This window comes from Scyliorhinus canicula, chromosome 5 (assembly GCF_902713615.1).
Source record: "Scyliorhinus canicula chromosome 5, sScyCan1.1, whole genome shotgun sequence".
Lineage (NCBI taxonomy): Eukaryota > Metazoa > Chordata > Chondrichthyes > Carcharhiniformes > Scyliorhinidae > Scyliorhinus > Scyliorhinus canicula.
In genome coordinates this window covers 106,911,406-106,936,751 of record NC_052150.1, presented here as the reverse complement: position 1 = coordinate 106,936,751, position 25,346 = coordinate 106,911,406, and the positions used below count along the sequence as shown (strand labels likewise).

Below are 25,346 nucleotides of genomic sequence, written 5' to 3'. Positions count from 1 at the left end.
TGGCAATGAATTCCACAGGATCAACACTCTTTGTGTGAAGAAGTGTCTCCTTATCTCTGTCCGAAATGGTTTACCCTGAATCCTCAGGCTCTGACCCCTGGTTCTGGACACACCGATCATTGGTAACAATGCATCCTGCATCTCCCCTGTCTCGTCCTGTTAGAAGTCACTATGAGAATCCCCCTCATTCTTCTGAACTCCAGCGAGAACAATCCCAACCTAGTCAATCTCTCCTCATATGACCGTTCCGCCATCCCTGGAATCAGTCTGGTAAACCTTCGTTGCACTCCCTCGAGAGCAAGAACATCCTTCCGCAGAGAAGGAGACCAAAACTGCACATAATACTCCAAGTGTGGGTTCACCAAGGCACTGTACAATTGCAGCAACACATCCCTGCTTCTATACTCAAAACCTCTTGCAATGAAGGCCAACATACCATTAGCCTTCTTTACCACCAGCTGCACCTACATGCTTACCTTCAGCGAATGGTGCACAAGGACACCCAGGTCCCGCTGCACACTCCCTTCTCCCATTTTACAACCATTCAGGTAGTAATCTGCCTTCCTGTTTTTGCTTCCAAAATGAATAACCTCACACTTATCTAAATTAGCACTGTTGCAAATCTTGCACCGGCTTCTCACAGGGTACACACATTGACAAGTATTCAACCTTGAAAACTACATCACACAGACATATTGCATGACACTGACGGGCACACACTGTTCTCTTGGAGGAGTAAGTGTTGCACAAGTGAAGGCAGCACGATAGGCATGCCGGAATGCTAGGACCTTCACAGAGCAGACGGTGCTGGTTATTATTTGAATGGTTACTGGGTTGCACTGTAGCACTGTTGCTTCTCAGCGCCAGGGACCCGAGTTCAATTTCCGGCTTGAGTCCCTATCTGTGCAGAGTCTGCACTTCTCCCCATATCTGCGTGGGTTTCCTCCAGGTGCTCTGGTTTCCTCCCACAAGTCCCGAAAGACATGCTTGCTAGGTGAATTGGACATTCTGAATTCTCCCTTTGTGTACCCGAATAGGTGCTGGAAAGTGGCGACTAGGGAATTTTCACAATAACTTCATTGCAGTGTTAATGTAAGCCTACTCGTGACACTAAGAAAGATTATTATTCTTGCTGAGCCCATTACCAGTGGCAGGGCAGAATCAGTTGAAGATGACAGTATACTAATACTGAGTTCAATTCCCCATTGCCTTTTGATCTCACAATCCATTGCGACTTATAAACTGCAGATGGTACCAGCATACACCTCTTACTTTTCCTCCAAACACCACACCCCTTACTGCAACCTTACCCAAACACCACACCCCTTACTGCAACCTCACCCTTCTGGTTTTTTTTTCAGATACCCAAATGTTCAAGCTTACCAGGCAGAGGAGGAAGACCACGAAGAGAGTGATACCGAAGACAGGCCATCATGCACCCAGCAGCTCAGATAACACTACTTTGCCTATGTTATACTAGAGGTGAGATACACACAAGTGGACTGCAGCCAGGGCAGATGACAAGGGTAACATCGGTGTCAGCTTGTCAGAGGGCAAGGTTGCACATGAATTCTGTTGCAGAGGACTCAGATGAGTTTCATATGGATCAGGACAGATGGATAAACACAATGAGATTCTTGGTGTATGGAGAAGCCTGGCAAGAAGCCAACATTCAAGGATGGTGAAACCTGGAACCAGTTTGTTGCATAGCTTTGTGCAGAGCTTGGAGCCCACCCTGTCCAGTACAGAAGTGGAGGCCAATTCCATTGACACATTGTGAACCCAACCATGTGCAAAGTCTGATGGTTAACATCTCAAGTTCCATTGCAGCACAAACAAAAACCATCAGATATTCGGGCAATTCAGCGGAAGCTCACACGCAAATTGTGCAAATTAAGCTTGTTGCCATCATTTAAAAAAAAATTAGAGTACCCAATTCATTTTTTCCAATTAAGGGGCAATTTAGCGTGGCCAATCCACCTAGCCTGCACATCTTTGGGTGTGGGTGCGAAACCCATGCAAACATGGGGATAATATGCAAACTCCACACAGACAGTGATCCAGAGCCGGGATCGAACCTGGGACCTCAGCGCCATGAGGCTGGAGGGCTAACCCACTGCAAGGTGCCCATCTTGTTTCCATCATGACTGTAGATCCTTGTGCTCAAAGGGGATCTGCAAGGTGTCACAGCAGTCTAGCAAACTATTTTCCAACAGATTATGGTTGTATGTTGATTGTGACTGGTACGGAATGATCACTGAGACATATATATGTTTGAACAATAACTGATTAATTGGATATAACAGAAACATATACAGATATACATCACTCGGTGTTGCTCTGTCTAAGCTAAAAGCATTCTCCTTCTTGATTCTTGGTCGTGATTTCCACAGTACCACACAATAACCCTTTCAACCCTTATACAATGATTTTCCTCCCAAACCTCTGTCTATATCTTTTTACATGTATATTTATATATTACACCTTGCCTCCACCAATGACTAGAATCTTAACCCACACCCAATTCTCCATGATATCAGCGAGAAATGCGTTGGTGCAAAACATGTCTGGAACAACGTGACGTGCAGATGTAAGGACTCTGCTGAATAATGCTTGGAGGTGTCTCCAGAGTTCAGGGTGGAGGCTGCCACCAACACTGGATCCTGGAACACCACAGCAATGGATTGGGGGAGCATCTCCAGGTGGATCTCCCAGATTCAGTGTTAGCGAGGAGATTCATCTTCTCATCTCAGAATGTTCCCGCGGATGCATCTTCATTTTCAGGAGGTCCATCTCGATTCTTCAATAGTGGGTCAGTGATGATGGGCGCCTTTTCAATACGGCACCAGGATAAGACAACGGTCTACAGGCCATCAGGCCTACCCCACCATGGACAAAGCATCCAATTGCATAATTAATGAGGTTGGGGCCAGAAGATACGGTGTGATTTCCTGACAGCACCCACAATGTTCCCGCCCCTGCCATGCCATTTAATCCCAGATGGGAAAATTCCATCCTTTGGCCTCAAACAGCCTGGACATATTCCTGGTACGGTACTTCTGGTCATCGTTGGAAGCTTGCTGTCTTCAGTCAGGCTGCTCTCATTCATTAATTCTTTTATAATCCTGGATTTCTAGTCCTGGAAGGAATTCTTTGGGTAGACTGGGCAGCTGCGTTCAAAGGTTTCTACCCATTGGCAGTTCGAACAGTGCCAATCCCACATCACAGTGGAACAAATCTGTGCATTAGAAGTGCCATCGGAAATCCTCATTCTTCTTTAAGAGGGTTTTGTTAGTGTGAACACCCCCTTTCTGCTTCGCTGTTGGATAGGGGACGTACAGGTTTAGCATATGTTTCATCAGACACTGGAGCATGATTAGTAATGCAATGCCCGAAGCCAACTGAAATCCAGTTATGTGGTCCAGGAGGAAACAAACTACAAGTCTTGTGTACAAGAGTATGAGGGGCATGGACAGGGTGGATAGGGAGCAGCTGTTCCCCTTAGTTGAAGTGTCAGTTACGAGGGGACACAAGTTCATGGTGAGGGGCAGGAGGTTTTAAGGGGGATTTGAGGAAAAAGTATTTTTACCCAGTGGGTTATGACGGTCTGGAATGCAGTGCCTGGGTGGCTGGTAAAGGCGGGTTGCCTCACATCCTGTAAAACGTACAGAAAATACTCGACAATCTAAGCAGGACTGACAGCATCTCTGGAGAGAAAAGGGAGCTAACGTTCCGAGTCTGGATGACTCTTTATCAAAACTCCCTTTTCTCTCCACAGATGCTGCCAGACCTGCTGAGATTGTCCAGTATTTTCTGTTTTGGTTTCAGATTTCAGCATCCGCAGTAATTTGCTTTTATCCTTTAAACAGAACATGGATGAGCACTTGGCATGTCATAATATTCAAGGCTCGGACCAAGTGCTGGCAAATGGGATTAGGTAGACTGGTCAGGTGTTTTTCATGCGTCGGTGCATGACTCGATGGGCCGAAGGGACTCTTCTGCACTGTATTAGAACATAGAACATAGAACAGTACAGCACAGAACAGGCCCTTCGGCCCTCGATGTTGTGCCGAGCAATGATCACCCTACTCAAACCCACGTATCCACCCTATACCCGTAACCCAACAACCCCCCCTTAACCTTACTTTTTAGGACACTACGGGCAATTTAGCATGGCCAATCCACCTAACCCACCTAATTATTCTGTGATTGTGTGAAGTCAAGGATACATTACAGGCAACACTCTAGTACAAGGAAAAAATATATTGGAAATAACATACATTCTTAACAATCAGGGATTATCTCTTCTAAATCGAAATGCCTGTGTTGACCTTAATCTCATCACAAAGATTGAGGAAATTAATCAGCAAGGATCGAGATCGGACTTCAAAAAAAGGCTTTCAAAAACTATCTATGGATTTGGGAAGACCAAATGTAGCATAACTTGATCGAAAGATGCTAAACCTGGGATATTGTTCCTTTTGACTGTTGGTTATGTGTGCCTCTTACATCACCATGTGGGCGGTGCTGTCTCCACAGTCCCACACATTAACCGTTTTCGACCCTAATACTGCAATTATTAGAATTGCTGACGTGCCATCCTGGGGGATGATAGTATTTATCCACCCACCACTGCTACTCTGCCAGTGCTGTTGTCTGTCAGCCAGTCAGCCCAGACTGCTGTTTATTTTGGGTTGGCTTCTATTTTTGCAGTGTGTCCGAGAGAAGGGCGTGCTGGTCAGTGACAGCAGAATGATAAGGGATTTAGAACTGTTGGCGAGACAGCAGTCGATTCAGCTCTGCAGGAAGTGATGGTTTGCCATCTCCCTCCTGCTTCTCCTGCCTCTGTCTTTTCCACATCCTCTTCTTTCTTCTCCTACTTATGCTCAAGCTCCTTAGTTTCTTGCTTGATAGATGGTAGCAAGTGCTGTCCCATCAAGGCGGCAAGGTGACACCATAGACAACCGCAGACCTTGAGATGCCTTCGCTGATTATTGCAGGGCTTGTCAAGAACAGTGCAAAGAATGAAGTTTTTTCAAACATATCCCTCCAGTGATCTGCTCTCTTACATTTCTTGTGGCAACATGGCTCTCAATCTTTTACACGCTGAGCATACGATGTGGAGATGACGGCGTTGGACTGGGGTAGGCGCAGTAAGAAGTCTTACACGTGATGAAGGAGCTGTGCTCTCGAAAACTAGTGTTTCCAAACAAACCTGTTGGACTTTAACCTGGTGTTGTAAGACTTCTCGCTGAGTATATATGCATGAGTTACACACTTCAGCCATGTCAGAGAATAATCTTTGACACTCAGTTGCAATGGTGACTGAAATACAGAATGCCACAGAAAGTAGGCCTCATAATTGCTGCTGGATACTAGACATTAACCTGGATGGTTCACTACTCTGGTCAGATACCAGGTGGACATTGAGGGAGTGGAATCCATTTTTGGTTAGGTATATGCAGAGTTGACATGTGGCACCCATAAAGCAGATGACTGTTGTGAATGGAAACCTGCACCTTGAGGAAGCCTGTCAACCTGACAAAAATCACGTGCTTACCACCAGCTTGTATCTGGCAAGAGAGAATGAAATCAAGTATTTCGCTTTAAAAAAGGGGAGCCTCAGAAGCACACTGTAGGATGAAAAATGTTGCACATATCCCCAGCAGTAACCTGGAAGGAGCCAGATGCAGTAAAGTTCATAAGCATGGTTCACAACCACTGGTAATGTCATTAACACCTTGTTCTCAGGTTGAGGTGTGGCTACGACAGTTGACAGACATCAGTGACAACCTCCTTAATGAAGTGTGGGTATCTCACACACTGTTCCTTGCTGAGGTCCAGGTAGGGAATTTGCTTCCTGAACACCTTGGGTCGATGTGGCCTTCTGCCAAAAGGCCAACTCCTCCTCCTCCGTCTTCTGGCAACTTGTCTGCTCTGTGTTTCCTCGACTGATCTCCAAGTGTGGTAGCTCGGACATGCACTGGAGCTTTTCAGTATTTAACAAAGAGGTTTATTTATGAAAGGCAAAGGCAGTAAGTAACAGGCACAGAACACTTTACAACAGGGTCTTAACACTTCGGCTCCCTGGTCTACACTGCCCAGGGTTTGCGTGCTCCAGTGCGATTGGCCCCGAGCCGGTCATGTGGTCTGTGGAGTCAGTCCGCTTAAAGGGATCATGCTACCACATCCCTCTCCACTTAAGTCCCTTATTACAACTGCCCCAAAAAACTATATGCAGAAGTTAAAAATGTCAACAAAATGAACAGGGGAAAGAGCGTCCACCAATAAGTCAATCTTTCCGAAAACCGCCGGGTCCCCCCCGACCTCTCCAACCCTACTTCAGGTTCAGCACATGTTTGGGCGATCAAGTGGTCAACAATCGGTGCCACATCAGGTGACACCACCTCAACGATAGGCGAGACGGCTTCACGGCCTCAACAGGCGCAGCTGGTTGAGCAAAATGAGAAGTCCTTGGCTTCCCTTGGCTGGACAGAGTTTTAAAAAAAAATTTTGAGTGCCCAATTCATTTTTTCCAATTAAGGGGCAATTTAGCGTGGCCAATCCATCTACCCTATACATCTTTGGGTTGTGGGGCGAAACCCATGCAAACACGGGGAGAATGTGCAAACTCCATACAAACAGTGACCCAGAGCCGGAATCGAACCTGGGATCTTGGCGCCGTGAGACAGCAGTGCTAACCACTGTGCCGCCATGCTGCCTGGCTGGACAGAGTTACAGGAGGGTTTGCGACACTAGCTGGACTGGTCAACAAGTTGGGAGTCACCACACCTCAACTCCTCAAGTGATCGACATGCTTCCTGACGGTCTTTCTGTTAATACTGACCGCATAAGACACCGGCCCTAACTCGGGCAGCACGGTAGCATGGTGGTTAGCATAAATGCTTCACAGCTCCAGGGTCCCAGGTTCAGTTCCCGGCTGGGTCACTGTCTGTACGGAGTCTGCACGTCCTCCCCGTGTGTGCGTGGGTTTCCTCCGGGTGCTCCGGTTTCCTCCCACAGTCCAAAGATGCGCGGGTTAGGTGGATTGGCCATGCTAAATTGCCCGTAGTGTCCTAAAAAGTAAGGTTAAGGGGGGGGGGGGTTGTTGGGTTACGGGTATAGGGTGGATACGTGGGTTTGAGTAGGGTGATCATGGCTCGGCACAACATCGAGGGCCGAAGGGCCTGTTCTGTGCTGTACTGTTCTATGTTCTAAGCCACAAGCCGTCCTTCTAAACAAGGCGAGCCTGAAGCAAAGTTATCAACCAAATCTGGATCTCCTACCCGTAATGATTGTCACCTCTCTGCCCTGACTAGTAACTCTTCTGGGAGCCCTGATGTACCTCCACCCTCGCCACCAAATATGAAAACATTGCATTCTCAACTGAAGACCCATGAGCAGCTCAGCTGGTGTGACCCCCATGATAGATTGTGGAGTTGAGTTGCACAACAACAAAAAATTAACCAACCTCTGGCAAAGTGGTTTTCAGATTGCTTTTTCATGGCATTTTTGAAAGTTTGAATGGCCCCCTCAGCCAGACTGTTCAATGTTGGGTGGCAGGGGGTTGTCCTCCTGCATCATATGCTTTTTTTTCACAAAATCCTGGAAATTATTGTCCGAAACAATTGACTTGGGCAGCTTGTGAATGGAAAACAAGCGGAACAAGGCATCTTATATGGCTGCCGAGGCAGTGGTCCCCATTTCTTTGAATTGATAGCCACTTAGAGTGGGAAATGCAGCAGCACCAAAAACATCTTGCCCATAAACGGGCCAGCATAGTCAATATGGACCCTTGTCCACGGGCAACCTGGACATTCCCAAGGGTAAAATTTTACGAAAGGCGGCAAAGGTGGCTGCATTTGGCAAGGGTGGCATTGTTGCACTCGTTCTTCAGTGGCTTTATAAAAGCAAGGCCACCACTCATAGTTGCACGCTAGTATCTTCATCTTTATTTGCCCTGGGTGGGCGCGATGTAGCTCTTGAAGGAGGGGCTCCCTGGCCTGAGATGGGACGACCATATGTGATCTCCACATCCTTCACATGTCCAAACGAGTGAAGGAGGGCCTCAGCTGCTCAGACTTCTCAAAACGCCAGGCAGAGTGTATCATTTGTTTAATTTTTGAAAGAATAGGGTCTCTGTAGGTCCAATTGTGGATCTGCCCAGTGGACACCAGCAAAGTGCAGAGGAGGTTTAAAGCCAGAATATTCTCCTGGGGTACAGGTACATTAATATGAAAGTTTTGCAAATTATCTTTCCACAATGAATTACCATTTGCATGTGGAAAGGGAATAAATGAAGGAGAAAAGAAAAAAGACATAGCACTTTTCATGACTGCGAAATGTCGCAAAGTGTATCACAGCAACAGATTACTTTTTGAAGTACAGATACTCTTTTCACGTTGGAAACATGGCAGCTAGATGCGATCAGCAAACTCCTACAAACAGCAATGTGATAATGACCAGATAATCTGTTTTTATGGTGTTGACTGAGAGATAAATATTGGCCAGGACACTGGGGATAATTTCCCTGCTCTTCTTTGAAGTGGTGCCGTGGGATCGTTTATATCTACCCAAGCAGGAACTGAGGTCTGGGTTTAATATTTCCTTCAAAAGATGACAGCTCCAACAGTGCAGCCAGCACTCCCTCAGTACTGAAATGGAATGTCAACTTTGATATTTTTGCTCAAGATACCTCCCACACTGACAGGTTCTGATGCATGGGGGTGCCAGGGGGCGTAAAATTGCATGGATGGGATTCTCTTTGGGATCCTACCTGCTCCAACGATGAATTTATGGTGGGAGGACAGGGTCTTGGACAGGAAGGCCACTCATATCCCAATTAAAGCCCTCAAGTGGCCACTTCTGGTCCCACCGAAGTCAACCCCCACTGCAAGTCCTCTGCCGGAGGCACAGATTGAGGATTGTAAATTGTCAGAGACTTCAGCGTGACCAGAGGATCCTGCTGGCAGACCATGGTGAGCCAGGGAAAACTTGCCGCTGAACATTGGAGAAATCTGCCCTCAGTGTCAGGCATGGCACTGCAGTATTTCTTCCGGCTACTGGAGCGTTGTACCTGGATGGGCTAAAGGGCAGCGAGCCAAATGCAGACAGAAGTCCCGTCTGCTGCCAATCAACACTCATTGAAGTGTGAAATGGCAGCAGGCCTGTCAGAGCTGGTGGGGCACTCTGGATGACGGGTGCCCAGTGCATGCCATCCTGACAATCAGGCTCTGGAGAGGGTACTTGAACCTGGAACCTTGTGATCTGAAGCAAGAGTGCGACCAATTGAGCCACGAGTTGTTCTTTCTTCATAGAAACTCTGTCAAATCAAACATTACGGGCGGGATTCTCCGCTCACCGGCGGGGCGGGCCGCACCGGTGCCAAGGAGTGGCGTGAACCACTCCAGCGTAGGGCCGCCCCGAAGGTGCGGAATCCTCCGCACCTTTGTGGGCTAGGCTGGCGGCAGAGATTTTGGCGCCACGCCAACCAGCACCGAAGGGCCTCCGGCGGGCGCCGCGAGTTGGCGCATGCGCGGGAACTCCAGTGTGTGCTGGCGAATGCGCCGGACCGCTGGCATGATCCCAGCACATGCGCAGGGGGTTTCTTCTCCGCGCCGGCCATCGCGAAGTTTCACAGCAGCCGGCGTGGAGGGAAAGAGTGCCCCCATGGCACAGGCCCGCCCGTGGATCGGTGGCTCCCGATCGAGGGCCAGGCCACCGTGCCCTCCCCTCCCCACCCTCAGGGACCAGATCCCCCCGCGCCTGTCCGAGGACTCCGCAGGCTGCCCACAGAGCCAGGTCCCGTAAGAACCTTGTGTAATTTACGCCGGTGGGACTGGCCGAAAATGGGCAGCTGCTCGGCCCAATGCCGGCCGGAGAATCGCCGGGGGAGGGGGCACTGCCAGCGGCCGCCAACCAGCACGGTGCGATTCCCGCTCCCGCCAAAACCCCGATGCTGGAGAATTCGGCAGCCGGCGTCGGGGAGGCGGGGAGGGATTCATGCCACCCTCCAGCGATTCTCCTACCGGGCGGGGGGTTGGAGAATCCCGCCCTACATGTCTGATGCCTGGGAGGGTGAGAGAAAAAGAGAGAGAGAGAGAGAGAAAGAGAGTGTTCGTGTATGTCTTTAGATTTAAGGCTCACATGTATCAAGTAGGAAATTATGTAGGCAGGTTGGGATAGTCAAATTTGTCATGGTTCCACACATAAAGCAGAACATATACTGTCAACTTAGTGCTGAGGATTGCAAGCTGCACTTTATCTTAATTCATTCTAATTGCATGGATGAGGACTAGAAGGCGCAGGGTTCTTCACTCTTCTGACAATTGTGTCCCATCTTCTAAACTAAAAGTTTAACTGTTTGATGACGAACATCACAATATGAATATGTTGAAAACTCCGGAGAGGGAGAAAGTATTTGCATTCTAACAAATATTTCCTTTTGGATTAAATTCAAAAACAATTGACACTGAGCTGGCCTCTCTATATACATTTTATTTATGGAGGTGCCTTGATACTGAAGGAACATTTCAGCTTTTTGCTCATCTTTTAATTCACATCACACTGGCATGAATGCATTTCGGAATGTACTCATTGCAAAATATTATAGCAGAGTTGCAGAAATGGACTGTTGACTGTTCTCAAAATAAATATAAAACACAAAAAAATGCATTTGAGTTGATGAAGTGTAAATGTCTCCTTCCCAAAAGGTGACATAGCAGAGCTGGAAAATATCTTCACACGTCAATCTCATAAATCAGATAACCTAATTTGTGAATTAATTATGGAATCACAATCGAATATGGTCATGAATGTTGTCAAACAGCCCACTTCAAGACAGTTTCCTACCTTGAGAACAAAATTTCAGCTCTTTGGCATCGATAACTGTTGCCCGTTTATCTGGCACCTTTTTACTGGCTCGATGATAACTTCGTCTTTTCTTGCTCTCTCCCCAAAGGTTTGATCCACCATGTATGCTTGGTATATTCAAAACAGCAATGCCTTCCAAGGGCATATCGCTCAAGTCCAGCAGAATTCCATTGCACTGGAAAGATGAATCACAATAAGAAAAAAAAATCACGATATTTGAATTAAGTTAAAATACTATTTGCAATTTTAACCACAAAATTGCCAAGATAGGCTTGATTTGAACTCCCAGTCAGTAACCATACAGGTGGCAGCCAAGGAGGCTAATGAATGATACAGCCTGCACTGCATGTATTCCCAGGCTTCATTTGCTTCGGCCTGGTTAATCCCATGTCCAGACAGCTTTGTCTGCAAATGATTACTGATACAATCTAAATAACACAAGTGTTTGCATTTGAGCTTCAGTCCTAATTAAGTAACTTATTGGTCCATGGCTGTTGTTGATATTGCAGGTGATGCACCACTCTAGTGCAACATCATGTCAGGATACAGGCTAATACAATGGGGACATTGTCCTTGGGTATAGGGCAAAATGGTGATGGTGAATGTAATAACCTGCACGGAACACACAGGGCAGGGTCAATTGTTTTCCCCATGTGGCTCAAGGAGTATGAGCTCCCTCGCTAACTACGTGGGTTGAGAACCATATTGTATAAAAGGTCGGCCTGTCAGCAACTGACCAATAGAGAGAGAATATCCAGTGAGGTATATCTGTGCCCCATGTAAATAGTTGTTCTTATAAACATCTTCATTTGTTCACTCATCGGGCTCCCCTCACCTTTATTAAAGTGAGCCACAGCCCATTTATTTAAATTGAAAAGCAAGTCAAACATGGGTGTGCCGAAGCAGCTGGTGATTTACTATCACCTGTTTTACACTGCTGTACATGGCCAATTTCATCCCCACATTTCCAAAAGCAGTTGTAAACTTCAGTTAAGTATCAGGAGGGATATCAAGGTGCAAGACTTCCTCTGTCTTGAACTGTAGCAAAACTGCTAACTCATTTATAAAGTACACGCTTATAATTTCACAATAGCACCTTGCTCTCACCCACGATTGGATCCACTGGTACCATATTATAATCCAAACACTATCACAGAATCACAGAATTCCTATAGTGCAGAAGGAGGCCATTTGGCCCATCAAGTCTGCACCGGCCCTCTGAAAGAGTCCCCTACTGAGACCCAATCTCCCACCCTATCCCCGTAACTGCACCTTTGGACACTAAGGGGCAATTTAGCATGGCTAACCCACCGAACCTGCACATCTTTGGACTGTGGGAGGGAACCGGAGCACCTGGAGGAAATCCACATAGGCACGGGGAGAACGTGCAAACTCCACACTGCCACCTAAGGTGGGAGTTGAACTCGAGTCACTTGCGCTGTGAGGCAGCAGTGCTAACCACTGTGCTACTGTGCCGCCCCTATGTAAAAGATAAATGTGCAAGTTATGAACAGGGATAAAAAGTATGTTTCTCTGTATTTAGAATTATGAGGCAAGGAAGCATAATCCTTAATATTCTAAAAATAAAAAGGATATCAAGATTATGGCTGGAATTCTCCGGCCATCGGGATGCAGTTTTCCTATTGACCTGCCCGCATGTTTCCCGGCTGTATAGGGTGGCATCAATGGAAATTTGTTTTGACAGTCGGCAAAGAGCGAATCCTACCACATCGCTTAGAAACACGGGGCTGGGGGACCGGAGAATCCAGGGCGCAATTCAACTGCAAAAATACTGGGCGCGATTCTCCGCACCCCACGCCGGGTGGGAGAATTGCAGGAGGGCCGGGCGAATCATGCCACGCCGCCCTGGCACCCCCCACGATTCTCCCACCCCCCCCAAAAATGGCGTGTCGCACCTGGTAGAAACCCTCACAGGCACAGGGAGAATGTGCAGACTCTGCACAGACAGTGACCCAAGTCGGGAATCGAACCCGGGTCCCTTGCACTGTGAAGCAACAATGCTAACCATTGTGCTACCGTGCCGTCCTTATACTCCAATCCTCTAGATATAAATGCCAGCATTCCATCAGCCTTTTTGATTATTTTCTGCACTTGTTCCTGGCATTTAAGGATTAATGCACTTGAAACACTGGTCTCTTTGGACATCCACTTCACCTTACCTCTTTCCATTTTGTTTGTTCAAAATGAATAACCTCACACCTTGCTTATACTGAATTCTATCTGCCACAACTTTGCCCATTCAACCTAGGCTGTTGGACAGTCTGACATCCATGTGTAGCACAGGTCCATTTTAGGACCTGAAAGTGAATTGTGATACAAGGGAAACTCCACATCCAGTTGTTTTTCTTTTAAATATTTTAATTTATTTTCAACATTTTAACATATTACACATAAACAAAATAATGCAAAACAACAAGAACAATAGGACCCCACCCCACACACTCTTCCAACAAACAACTCAATAACTCAAAGAATAGCCCCCCCAAATTCCCCCCTCCTTTCAGCAGCTTACGGTAATCAACTCTTTCAAATTAAGAATAAACAGACCTTATCTTTTGTGGAACCTTTCAATTGCCCTCCTCATGGTAAACTTAACCTTCTCCAAATTCAAGGGGCTGGATTCTCCGATTTGCAATCTAAGTGCTGACGCTGGTGTGGGAACAGTGGCATTTTTTGCCAGAATAAACGGCGCAAAAGCTGCACCGATTCTCTGTCTGGTAGGGGGGCTAGCAAGCACGCAGCGTAAAGCCCCCGGTTTTACCTGCGGATATGACCACGCTGTGCGACATGGTGCCGGCAAGTACGGGGATTCTCTGACCAATCGCCAAACGCCCATGAACTCCATCAGGTCCCCTGGACGGAGAGGCTTAGGTAATGGCGAAAACAACTGCCCCGGTCCCATCTGTAGTTCTGGCAAGTCAGACATTATGCTGGAAAACGAACCCCAAAATTTCTCCAACTTCAGGCAGGATCAGAACATGGACACGAGTTTCCCAAAAGGGAACCAAGTCCCCGAGTGAGGGACTTGTATTGAATAAGGGGTCTGAACGTGGAATATGCAGTCGAGGCCAAACATAGTTCCATTTTGTACAGTGGGGAGCTCCACTTGCCGGAACTTCCCATTGTAGCAAGAGATCAGGACGCCATCTCCAAGGCACCCAAAACAATCCTCAACCTTCCCCCAGCCCAAATGCAATATGGGAGGGTCCCCGACCTCCTCCCGCACCCCTCCAACACCCACACTGGACAAACCCAGCCCGATTGCGCATGCTCAAAATTGCCAGCTTGGCACCTTGGCAGTGCCAACCTGGCAGTGCATGCTGGCTGGCAGTACCACTGGGGACCTTGGCAGTGGCATGCTGGCACCCACGTGGTGCTGTCAAGGTGCCATACTGCCATTCCAGGGTACCGAGGTGGCACCAGCAGTGCTAGGGCACTACCCTGCCCAAAGGACATGCAACTGGGTCCTCTGATCCCCTTGGAGACCCCATGAGTGCCATTTCATCTGGCCCCTGGGGCGATGGGGTTGAATCCCAAAGCCTTAGGTACCCCGGGAATCTGCATATGAGAGTGAGGCTCTCCATTGTGGGCGGGATTGACATTGCAACATCTTGCGAGATGGCATTGAATCTCGCGAGGCGTTGTGAGCCGGGTGGATTCCGGCTTTCAACAGCCATACTGCGCCGCGGCGAGTTGCTTTTCCGGTGCAGCATGGCTGTTGGATCGCACACCAAATGTACATGGTTGGCTGGACCTCTCCTACACCTCCTCAAACAACCAGCTGATCCTCGACCTCATCAGGTGAGTCCTATGCTCCATCTTTAACTGTGTTAGTCACAGCCTCGCACACGAGGTTGAGGCATTCAACCTCCGCAACACCTTACACCACAACCCCTCCTCCAATGTCACCCCCAGCTTCTCCTCCCACTTGGCCTTAACCCCCTCCTCCAAAAACCTTCCATAAATCGCCGAGATGAACCCCCCTTCCAACCTCATCACCGACAACACCCCCTCCAACAATGAGGAGGGAGGTGTCACCGGAAACGTCAGGAAAACCTTCCTTGCAAAGTCCAGCACGATAGCATTGTGGATAGCACAATCACTTCACAGCTCCAGGGTCCCAGGTTCGATTCTGGCTTGGGTCACTGTTTGTGCGGAGTCTGCACATCCTCCCCGTGTGTGCGTGGGTTTCCTCCGGGTGCTCCGGTTTCCTCCCACAGTCCAAATATGTGCAGGTTAGGTGGATTGGCCATGATAAATTGCCCTTAGTGTTCAAAATTGCCCTTAGTGTTGGGTGGGGTTGCTGGGTTATGGGGATGGGGTGGAGGTGTTGACCTTGGGCAGGGTGCTCTTTCCAAGAGCCAGTGCAGATTAGATGGGCTGAATGGCCTCCTTCTGCACTGTAAATTCTATGAAAATGTATGAAAATATACCTAAAGGCCTCTACCGCTGAATCCCAAACGTCTCCCCCAACTCCACCAAATTCGCAAACCGCCCTTCCAAAAAAAGGTCCTTCATTTCCATCCCGCCCCCCCCCCCCTCCTCCTACCCCCAAAACCTCCATGTCTACAGCGTGGCTACTACCACCGGACGCCCCGAGTATTTCCGTGGGGCAAATAGGAGTGTTTCTTTTGCCAGCACCCACAACTCAGACCTCCGACAAGAGTCTACCTCCATCCTCACCCAGAATTGCCTCCAGCTCTCTACCCCAATAGTCCAGTTAGCTAAACAGCACAGAAATGGAGACACTCCAGGTAAGGAGAAGCATGTGACAAACCAGCAGAGTGACCATAGCAGTGCCGTGGAGCAAAACGGCCCAGAGGTGAGATCAATATTCTGCAATTTCAGTCTGATGCTTTCAATGTAATAAATTGGACACTGTCACAAATTGTGCAAGATCAAAACACCTAAGTGAACTGAAGACCCAAAGAGGATTCATGAGGTCAAGACTGCACGCTAAGAGGACACATAGCCATGCTTTTTGGATGAGGTTAAAGATTTTGGGTGGGAATCTCCGTTGGCTGATGCCAAAATCGCGAAATGCGATTGGGTGGAGAATAGGCTCCGATGCCAAAATCATGACGCGAGCTGATTTGATGCCAAATCACATTTCTCCGTCATCTCGACAGCGGCGTCAATGTGGTCCGGAATGCACGTACAGTAAATACTGTTTGCATATAATTAGCAGGCCTGGCCCGGCATTTTCCGGGGCCTCTGTGATGCTCCGCAGCCAATGGGCTGAGTTCCCGACAGTGCGGTTCACTTACGCTTTTGGAAATCGTGAAACCAGCGTCATGGCTGCTGAGGGAGAGAGAGGGGGTACGGAAAGTGTCCAACACGACTATAATTTGCTGACAGTTGTGCCGTTGGCCGGGGGGATTCTGCCAGAGCCAGTGGGGAATGGGGATAGGGGTGGGTGGCCAGGAGGTGGGCTGTGGGGTCGAGGTGGACAGGCACAGAACAACATTGTCGCAGCCGGCAAGGCATCCTTGAAGCTGCGCATGTCGCTAGCTGCCCACTGTGAACTTAGGGTCACAGGTCATATAGGCCCCCCCCCCCCCCCCCCCCGGCACCCCCCTAGGAGCCCTCTGGCCCCAGTCAACCCATCAGCTGTATGGGTGCGCTCCAGCACAACCAGTGCCATCTTGGGATGAGTGTGGTGGGGAGTGAAGCATGAATATGCGGCTGCAGCTTGTCAGACACCCGAATGTAAATCACGGAGCTGGCAAATCTCGTACCGTCTTTCATTGGAATTGATTGTGTTCCAAGTGGGACCACTGCTAGCCCCTCAACAGTTGCTGAATCGGTCCACATTCGGTGCCTGTTTTGCTGACGTGAAAGTCCACAAATCCTGCCCCGCAGTCAATACTTAGGAGGGGATTCTCTGAGTGCCGACTCCAAAATTGCATTCAGCGATTGAGCAGAGAATCCCCTTTGATGCCAAAATCGGGGGCGGCACCTGTTTTTGGATGCTGCGCCCCCTCCAAAACAGCATCATAAATGAGTACGCAGCACGCCTTTGGGACGGCTGCAAGACGTCACCTGAAGTCCCTCCCCGATGCTCCGCCCCCGATGGGTCGACTTTCCGAAGGCGTGGATCACCTGTGGTCTGGCGTTTTGTCAACCTCGCATGGCGGCTGCGGACTGTGTCCAGCGCCGCCACAGTCGGGGGGGGAGAGAGCCATTCCGCTGGCCGGCAGTGCTTGGGCGGGGGTTGGGGTGACTGGTACTGGGTGGTCCGGGGGTGGCGAGAGGGGTTACAGGGGTTGCACTATCTGCCAGGTCGGGTCCACGCGTGGCCGGCAACATGTTGGACGGCGCGACCACTGAGGTCGCCACTGTGCACAAACGCGGTCGCAGACCCGACAATTCTTTGGCCGTTTCTGTCGGGAAGACCGGGGTTTACGTAGCATGGCAGCTAGCCCCCCACCAGGCGGAGCATCGGTGTGGGGGCGGTGCCGAGATTTTGGTCGTAAGACTAGACATATGCTTCGGACACAACATCTAAATAGGAGAATCTAGCCTTCGTCTCCGAAACTGAGAATACCGCCGCTTGGATTTTCAATTTGGACATTTTGGTTAATGGCCATCTCACAAACCTTAACTTGGACACAGGAGCCAGTGGAATGGCCCTGTTGGATAACGAACCATGGCTGTGACCCAATGGCTGTTGCCATCCACGACACACCTGTACAGAGTAGGAGGCGTAAAGTTCCTGGTGAAAAGCGCCCGCGTGTGACACTGAGGTACAAGCATAAAATAATCTGAGCCGCTCTATTCATGGTTCACCAGGATTGTTCAATAGTAAGCTGCAAAGCCTGTGCTGAACATTAATCTTCTGCAAAAAACTGACCCGGTGTAGCAACAAAGTCTTGGCTTCAAGTATAAAAGTGAGTTCTCAAAGCTTTTGATATGACTGCTGTGACTGAAAACTGCATACAATATCATACTGAAGGAGGATGTTAAACCAAATTGCTTCTTCAGGCCACCAAAGATTCGCCACCAACTCAGGACTAATAAAGATTATTATTATTTAGAAAGTCCAACCCCCATCCCAGCCAACAAGATGGCACAACGCCAGTTGGATGAGGTGAGAACCATGGGAGTCATCTCCCCAATCATACAACTAACTGCATGGTGTTCCAGGATGGCCTCAGTCCCGAAATGGAATGGGTCCATTCGTATTTATGTTGACCTTATATGGTTCAATAAAGCCACAGTTGGGACACAAAGTTTGCAACCAGGATCACACAGAAGATATGTGGCAACCAGCCAAGGTGACAAGGACTTGTTCAGTTGTCATTACCCAGAAAGATGCAACGGTGACACATAACCAAGGACAAATCAGATTCATTCCAGTTCCTCAACCACCGTACAGTCCTATTGCATCCAGGACAAAATTCCGAAAGAAACCAGGAACAGCATCCAAGAATGCCAATCTCACAGATCACTGTATACAGGGGCGGCACGGTAGCATAGTTGTTAGCACTGTCGCTTCACAGCTCCACAGTCCCAGGTTTGATTCCCTGCTGGGTCACTGTCTGTGTGGAGTAGTCCCTGTGTTTGCAGGGTTTCGTCCAGATGCTCCAGTTTCCTCCCACTGTCCATAGATGTGCAGGTTAGGTGGATTGGCCATGCTGAATTTCCCCATAGTGTCCAAAGATGTGTAGGTTCGGTTACTAGGTTGTGGGGATGGGACCGTGTGTGGGCCAAGGTAGAGTGCTCTTTCAGAGGGTCAGTGCAGACTCGATGAGCCGAATGGCTTCCTTCTGCACTGTAGCAATTCTATGCTTATAAAAACCAGGGCAGTCTGACCCTGAATTAGCAATGAGTTCTCCAAAATGTCCATTCAGTTCTTGGGCCATATCACCAGCAATAAAATCACCATGGTCAAGCGACTGAAAACTAAAGCTATTAGCGAGTTCCCAACCCCATCTTCAAATCTAGATCTCCAGCATATTTTGGGATGGTGAACCATTTGACAAAACTTTTACCAAATTTGGCACAGAACCTTTGAGGCATCTCTTTAAAAAAGACATGGCCTGCTGCAGTGGCTCACATCACATTCGGGGCAGCAGGGTAGCATGGTGGTTAGCATAAATGCTTCACAGCTCCAGGGTCCCAGGTTCGATTCCCGGCTGGGTCACTGTCTGTGTGGAGTCTGCACGTCCTCCCCCTGTGTGCGTGGGTTTCCTCCGGGTGCTCCGGTTTCCTCCCACAGTCCAAAGATGTGCGGGTTAGGTGGATTGGCTATGCTAAATTGCCCGTAGTGTCCTAATAAAAGTAAGGTTAAGGGGGGGGTTGTTGGGTTACGGGTATAGGGTGGATATGTGGGTTTGAGTAGGGTGATCATGGCTCGGCACAACATTGAGGGCCGAAGGGCCTGTTCTGTGCTGTACTGTTCTATGTTCTATCAAGAGCAAGCATTCGCTTGCACCAAGGCGATGCTGCACTTCATTGACATTCTGGCCACTAGGATCCATTCAAGGAACAACTGGATGGGAGTCAGTAACCGGTTTACTACACTTCCAGGGTCTTGTCGGACACAAAGACAAGATATGCTATTATAGAAAAGGGAGCCCTTGCAGTCATGTTGGTATGCAAAAACTTTTCAGGCAATATCATTGATCTCAAGGTCACAACCAGAAATGGCTATAAGCCACTACTTTCGTTACTGGATGAAAACGATGCCTCCCAGAATCCAGAGGTTCCACCTACACCTCATTAATTTCACCTGTGAGACAATATACATCCAACATAAAAATAATATCAGCCATACCTTCCACAGTAGGCCTTAAGACAAAACAGGACATCAATCTCATCGAAGAAATTGAAGTGTACTCAAAAAGGCACTTGCTAGCGACCACAAGAAAACTCCAACCGATTCACCAGGAACAAATGCATGATGAGGAGCATGCCTACATCCACCGTTACTGCCAACAAGGCTGGCCACAACACAGACCAAGCATTGTACCATGAAAGCTTGATTTGAACAACAAAAACACCTTACAGTCATGGATGATTTCCTGGTCTTCATGAGTGGCTAGTCATCCCAGATTCCCTTAGACCAGCGATCCTTCAAAAAATACACTAGTGCCGCCTGGACATCACCAAGTGCAGGGCATGGGCCTAAATCCTCTGTCTGATGGCCAGGTATTTCCCGGGAGATTGTGGAACCCATAGAAAATTGTCAAATGTGTGTGCTGCATGGACAGGGCCAAAGGGAGCCCCTCATCCCCACACAGTTCCAGACCTTGGGAGAAGCTGATCATCGACCTATTTGACTTCAACAACAAATTATTCCTTTTAGCAGAGGACTACCTTTCCAGATGGGTTGATGTGAAGCAACTATATATGTCTACTACTTAATGAACTGAAACAGATGTTCATGAGTCATGACATCCTGGACAAGATTGTGTCTGGTAATGGCCCACAGTTTTCAAATGAGTCCTTCACACACTATGCCACCACATCCAGCTTCCATCACTGTACCAGCTCCCTAATGGATACCCACAGCAAAATGCGAAGGCCGAAAGAGGGGTCTGTACTCTTCCAAATCCCTTCCAAAAAAGAATGAGGACTTTCCCACAGCATTGCTAACCTACAAGCTTCCACCTGGAACACAACACAAAAGGATGATGATATTTGGATTAAAGATCAAGAGAGAGAGAGCGAGAGAGAGAGAGTATCAGGAAGGGCAACGATCAATATCAGTCCTACCTGGCTAGCATCCTAGTCAGGAAAAACAAGACAAGCCTCCTCCTCATCCCTAGTCTGCCCGTTCTCACAGTACAGTGGAGGGTTATTAAGGAGGCTACTCAGATGCCAGAACAACATCCAAATCAACAGAATTTACCTGCAGCGACAGAGCCTACCACTCCTCTGTCAATCATGCAAACATATTTAAAGGTTAAAAAGCCTCCAGACAGCCTGAAGTTCTGAACTCAGAAATATGAAGGGTGTAAGGGAGATGGGTAGTAAAAACAAAGTAATACCAGGTGTAAATTAAATTAACTGGAAATGCATTAGACAAGGACATGCAGGGGCAGGGGGAGATATAGTGTAAGTGTCTGGCATATTAATGTGAGACTGAGTACAGTACACAGTGATGGAAGATAACATACGGCCTGCACCGAGGGATCAGAGCCATGTGCACAAGCAAACATGGAGACAGCTACTAGATTGAACCATTTATTGTATATATGTACATAATTCTTGAAGTTAATAACTACATACAGGTCACCTACTTAAGACTACAAAGATTTCATTGAGAGCTACTGAATGGTATCTAACACCCTACAACAACTCATTATGTGGAACTGCAAGAGCAGGGTCATGTATATATTTATAAGCAGCAGTGATTTGGGTCTGAGGAAAGTTGACTCCAAGGCTGCTCCACTCGGTGAAACAAAGGCCCTTCCGGGGCTGAGGCGGAAAACAAGAAATCTTCAGTTCCAGAGGGAACCTTTCAGTGTACATTTTAAGGTAATTGATTTGTTTTATCTTTGTACATGCAAAATCTGGGGCCTTTTCTGCAATTTGTGTCAGCTCTCATGTAGCAAGTGTTTATCTAAACTTTCAGGGGCTTTATTGATTTTTGTTTGCGGGGTGAGAGTAAGAGTTATCTACTTAACCCCCATCTCCACCCCACATTGTAACTTCAAACAGCAGCCTGAAAGGGACCATTTCGCTCTGGAAGTGCTTTTGGTCAGACGGGCCTGCCACCACCCTTACGAGATCCATTGGAGTAGTATTAATCAAAAATTCAGATCTCTTGGAAGTATGATACATCGCAATTGTTCCTGAATTAATTCATTCATTTCTGAATCTCTATAACTGTAATTAAAGTTAACATGCTGTGTTTAATCTTTAAATGAAGGGTAATCCGGCTAAATAGAAGATCCACAGGGGTTCTTAGATTTGCTTTGCTTTACAGTTGAGGAGCTGAGGCCAGCTGTAGCTCAGAGGGACAGGTGCAGATATAACATTTCACCATCAATAAAACCACACTCGATGTGGTGACGCTGCAAGAATGATAAAACTAAGAAAAAATGATGAGATTTTTCCAATGCTCAAATTAACAGAAGGTAGTTTTGAAGTTTCTAGTAGTGGAGTCAACCTTTCTCTGAACTAAATCACTGTATAATTCAGTAGCTGCTTGAAAGATCAAACTTGCACTTGCGAGAGTATCCATGCTTCCACAAGGCTTGTTAAATGGTTGGAAGGAATTTGATCAGAAGCTAATATATTGAACTGAATTTTTGTCTTCACTGCATGGGTAGTAGTCTGGCCCAGCAATAGACCATTTGCTCTTGAAACTACCTAATATTCATTTCAATTTTAATGGGGCGAATATCCTTTGGGTTCTATGTTGAGCATCTGACCCACATTGAGAAAAGGAAAATTTAGTACATTATTGTGGTGAATTATAAACACTAATAATCCACACTGTATTGTACAGCATGTGTTGAGCCTGTACCTTGTACTAGATCATGTGTAGTTGCGCGGCTCTACCCATAGGGGGAGATGAGGAGCTTATACTGGGCTCCACCCTTGGCTCTGCCCATGGCTCCTCCCCCTAACCGGAAGTATAAAGGTTGCTATTGTGAGCCTGCCTGCCAGTTCATCTAGAGTTCATCTCGTTACATCTGTTGTGAGACGATTAAAACCACTGTTCGCTTCTAACCACGTATCGCGTGAATTGATGGTCTCATCAATTTAATTGTCTTAAGAAACAGTAAGGAATGACCATGGAATCAGCCCTCAAACCTGATCGACTGGAACTCGACCCACAGGATGCAGAGGCGAAATAAATCTTTTCACATTGGCTCCGATGTTTTAAGGCCTACCTGGCTGAAGCAAGCACTACAGAAACTACGGAGGAGCAGAAACTCAGCCTACTGCACGCAAGGGTGAGCCATCGTATATCTACTCAACTTAATTGTACCGGCTCATATACAGAGGCCCTGGCCCTACTCGACAGAATGTACGTGAGGCCCGTCAATGGGGTCTACGCGGGCCACGTTTTTACTACTCGCCGCCAGCGCCCCACAGAATCGCTAGAAGAATTCCTAAGAGATTTAAAAAACCTTATCCAGGGACTGTAATTATCAAGCTGGAAATGCTGCAGAACATAGGGAATTCGCTGTCCGCGATGTATTTGTTGCAGGCCTCAGATCCAATTACGTGTGCCAGCGGTTGCTTGAGAAGGGGGCCCAAAACGTAGAAGACACTGTAGAACTCGCCACTACTATGGAGGTCTCGTTCCCCAGCCTCACCTCATTCCCCGCGGCCTCCGCGACCCCGTCATGGGCCCCCGACCAGCGACTACCCCAGGCCTGCGCCGCGCGGCCACCCAGCCACTATGCTACTCCAGCCTGCCACTTTTGTGGCCAGCCCCAGCACTGCCGGCCCGCAACACGACCTGCAGCAGCTGCGGTCACAAAGGACACTATGCCAGAGTATGTCTGGCGAAGAAAGCTCCAGCCTCAAACCCTCCCGCAGCCCAGAGCACTCGCGCCCTGAATTTGCAGGCCCGCAGGCCACGTAACAGCACGGCCTGTCCTCCGACTCCGCCCCCACCCACCACGTGCGACCCATGGGGGCAGCCATCTTGGCAAACCCCCACCATGCGGCAGGCCACGTGCGACTCATGGGGGCCGCCATCTTGGACGCCATCTTCCTCGCCGCCCACCACGTGCAATCCACGGGGGTGGCCATCTTGGGCTCCATCCTCTCCAAACTCAGCAACCCAGATCGAAGACTGCGACCTCAGCGGGCATTCATCATGGGGTCACTCCAGCACAGCTGATCAAGCCACCGACTACCCACAACTCAGCGCGGTCACGTTGGACCATTCGCGTCCGAAACACCTCCGCAACTCCATGATGACCGTTAAAATCAACGGGTACAGCATACTGTGCCTCTTCGACTCCGGGAGCACTGAGAGCTTCGTACACCCAGATCTGGTAAGACGCTGTTCGCTCCCTGTTTTTCCTTCACGGCAAACTATCTCCCTCGCTTCGGGCTACCACTCTGTTCACCTCCAAGGGTGCACCGTCGCGACCCTAACAATCCAAGGTGCTAGCTACTCTAATTTTCAACGATATGTCCTGCCCGAACTCTGTGCCCCACTCTTACTGGGACTCGACTTCCAGTGTAACCTCAAAAGTCTCACCCTCTGCTTCGGCGGACCCCTACCCCCACTCACCATCTGCAGCCTAGCCACGCTGCGAATCTCCCCTCCCCCCCCTCCACTCTTTGGCAATCTCACTCCGGACTGTAAACCCGTAGCCACTCGCAGCAGGCGGTACAGCCTGCAGGACAGTGTGTTTATCAGAACCGAGGTCCGGAGGCTCCTACGTGAGGGGATCATAGAGGCCAGTAACAGCCCCTGGAGAGCTCAGGTGGTGGTCGTCGAGAACGGGGAAAAATTCCGCATGGTCGTGGACTAAAGTCAGACCATTAATCGGTTTACGCTCCTCGATGCGTACCCCCTCCCCAGGATTGCAGACATGGTGAATCAGATCACCCAGTATCGTATTTTCTCCACGGTGGATCTGAAGTCTGCAGACCACCAGCTCCCAATCCGCCCGGAGGACCGCCACTACGTGGCGTTTGAGGCCGATGGCCGCCTCTTCCATTTCCTCCGGGTTCCCTTTGGCGTCACGAACGGGGTCTCGGTGTTCCAACGAGCAATGGATTGAATGGTGGACCAGTACAGGCTGCGGGCCACGTTTCTGTACTTGGATAACATTACCATCTGCGGCTATGACCAGCAGGATGACGATGCCAACCTCCATCGATTTCTCCAGACGGCCCAGAAACTCAACCTCACTAACAACATGGAGAAATACATTTTCCGCACGACCAGGCTAGCCATCCTCGGCTATGTCGTGGAAAACGGAGTCCTGGGCCCCGGCCCGGACCATATGCGCCCCTCTTAGATCTCCCTCTCCCTCATTGTCTCAGGGCCCTCAAACGGTGCCTGGGATTGTTTTCATACTGCGCCCAGTGGGTCCCTCAATATGCGGACAAAGCCCGCCCACTATTTAAGGCCACACATTTCCCCCTGTCGGCTGAGGCTCGCCAGGCCTTCAACTGCATCAAGAAGGACATCGCCAAAGCGGCCATGCGGGTGGTGGATGAATCCGTCCCTTTTCAGGTTGAGAGCGATGCCTCAGAGGTAGCTCTTGCAGCCACATTGAATCAGGCAGGGAGACCAGTCGCATTTTTCTCCCGAACCCTCTCCGCTTCAGAACTTCGACACTCCTCGGTCGACAAGGAAGCACAAGCCATTGTGGAGGCTGTACGTCACTGGAGGCACTACCTCGCAGGTAGAAGGTTCACCCTCATCATCGACCAAAGATTGGTTGCCTTCATGTTTGACAACTCGCGAAGGGGCAAAATTAAAAATGATAAAATCCTGAAGTGGAGGATCGAACTCTCCACCT

General features: G+C 48.7%; 1 protein-coding gene across 1 annotated transcript in view; it reads right to left on the bottom strand.

Moving 5' to 3' along the window:
- Positions 1-25,346, bottom strand: part of dgkb (diacylglycerol kinase, beta) — a 1,237,676-nt gene that overhangs the window by 178,716 nt on the left and 1,033,614 nt on the right. The window contains 1 exon segment of the mRNA XM_038797484.1: positions 10,852-11,047. Within this exon segment, the coding sequence (XP_038653412.1) occupies positions 10,852-11,047 (196 nt within the window).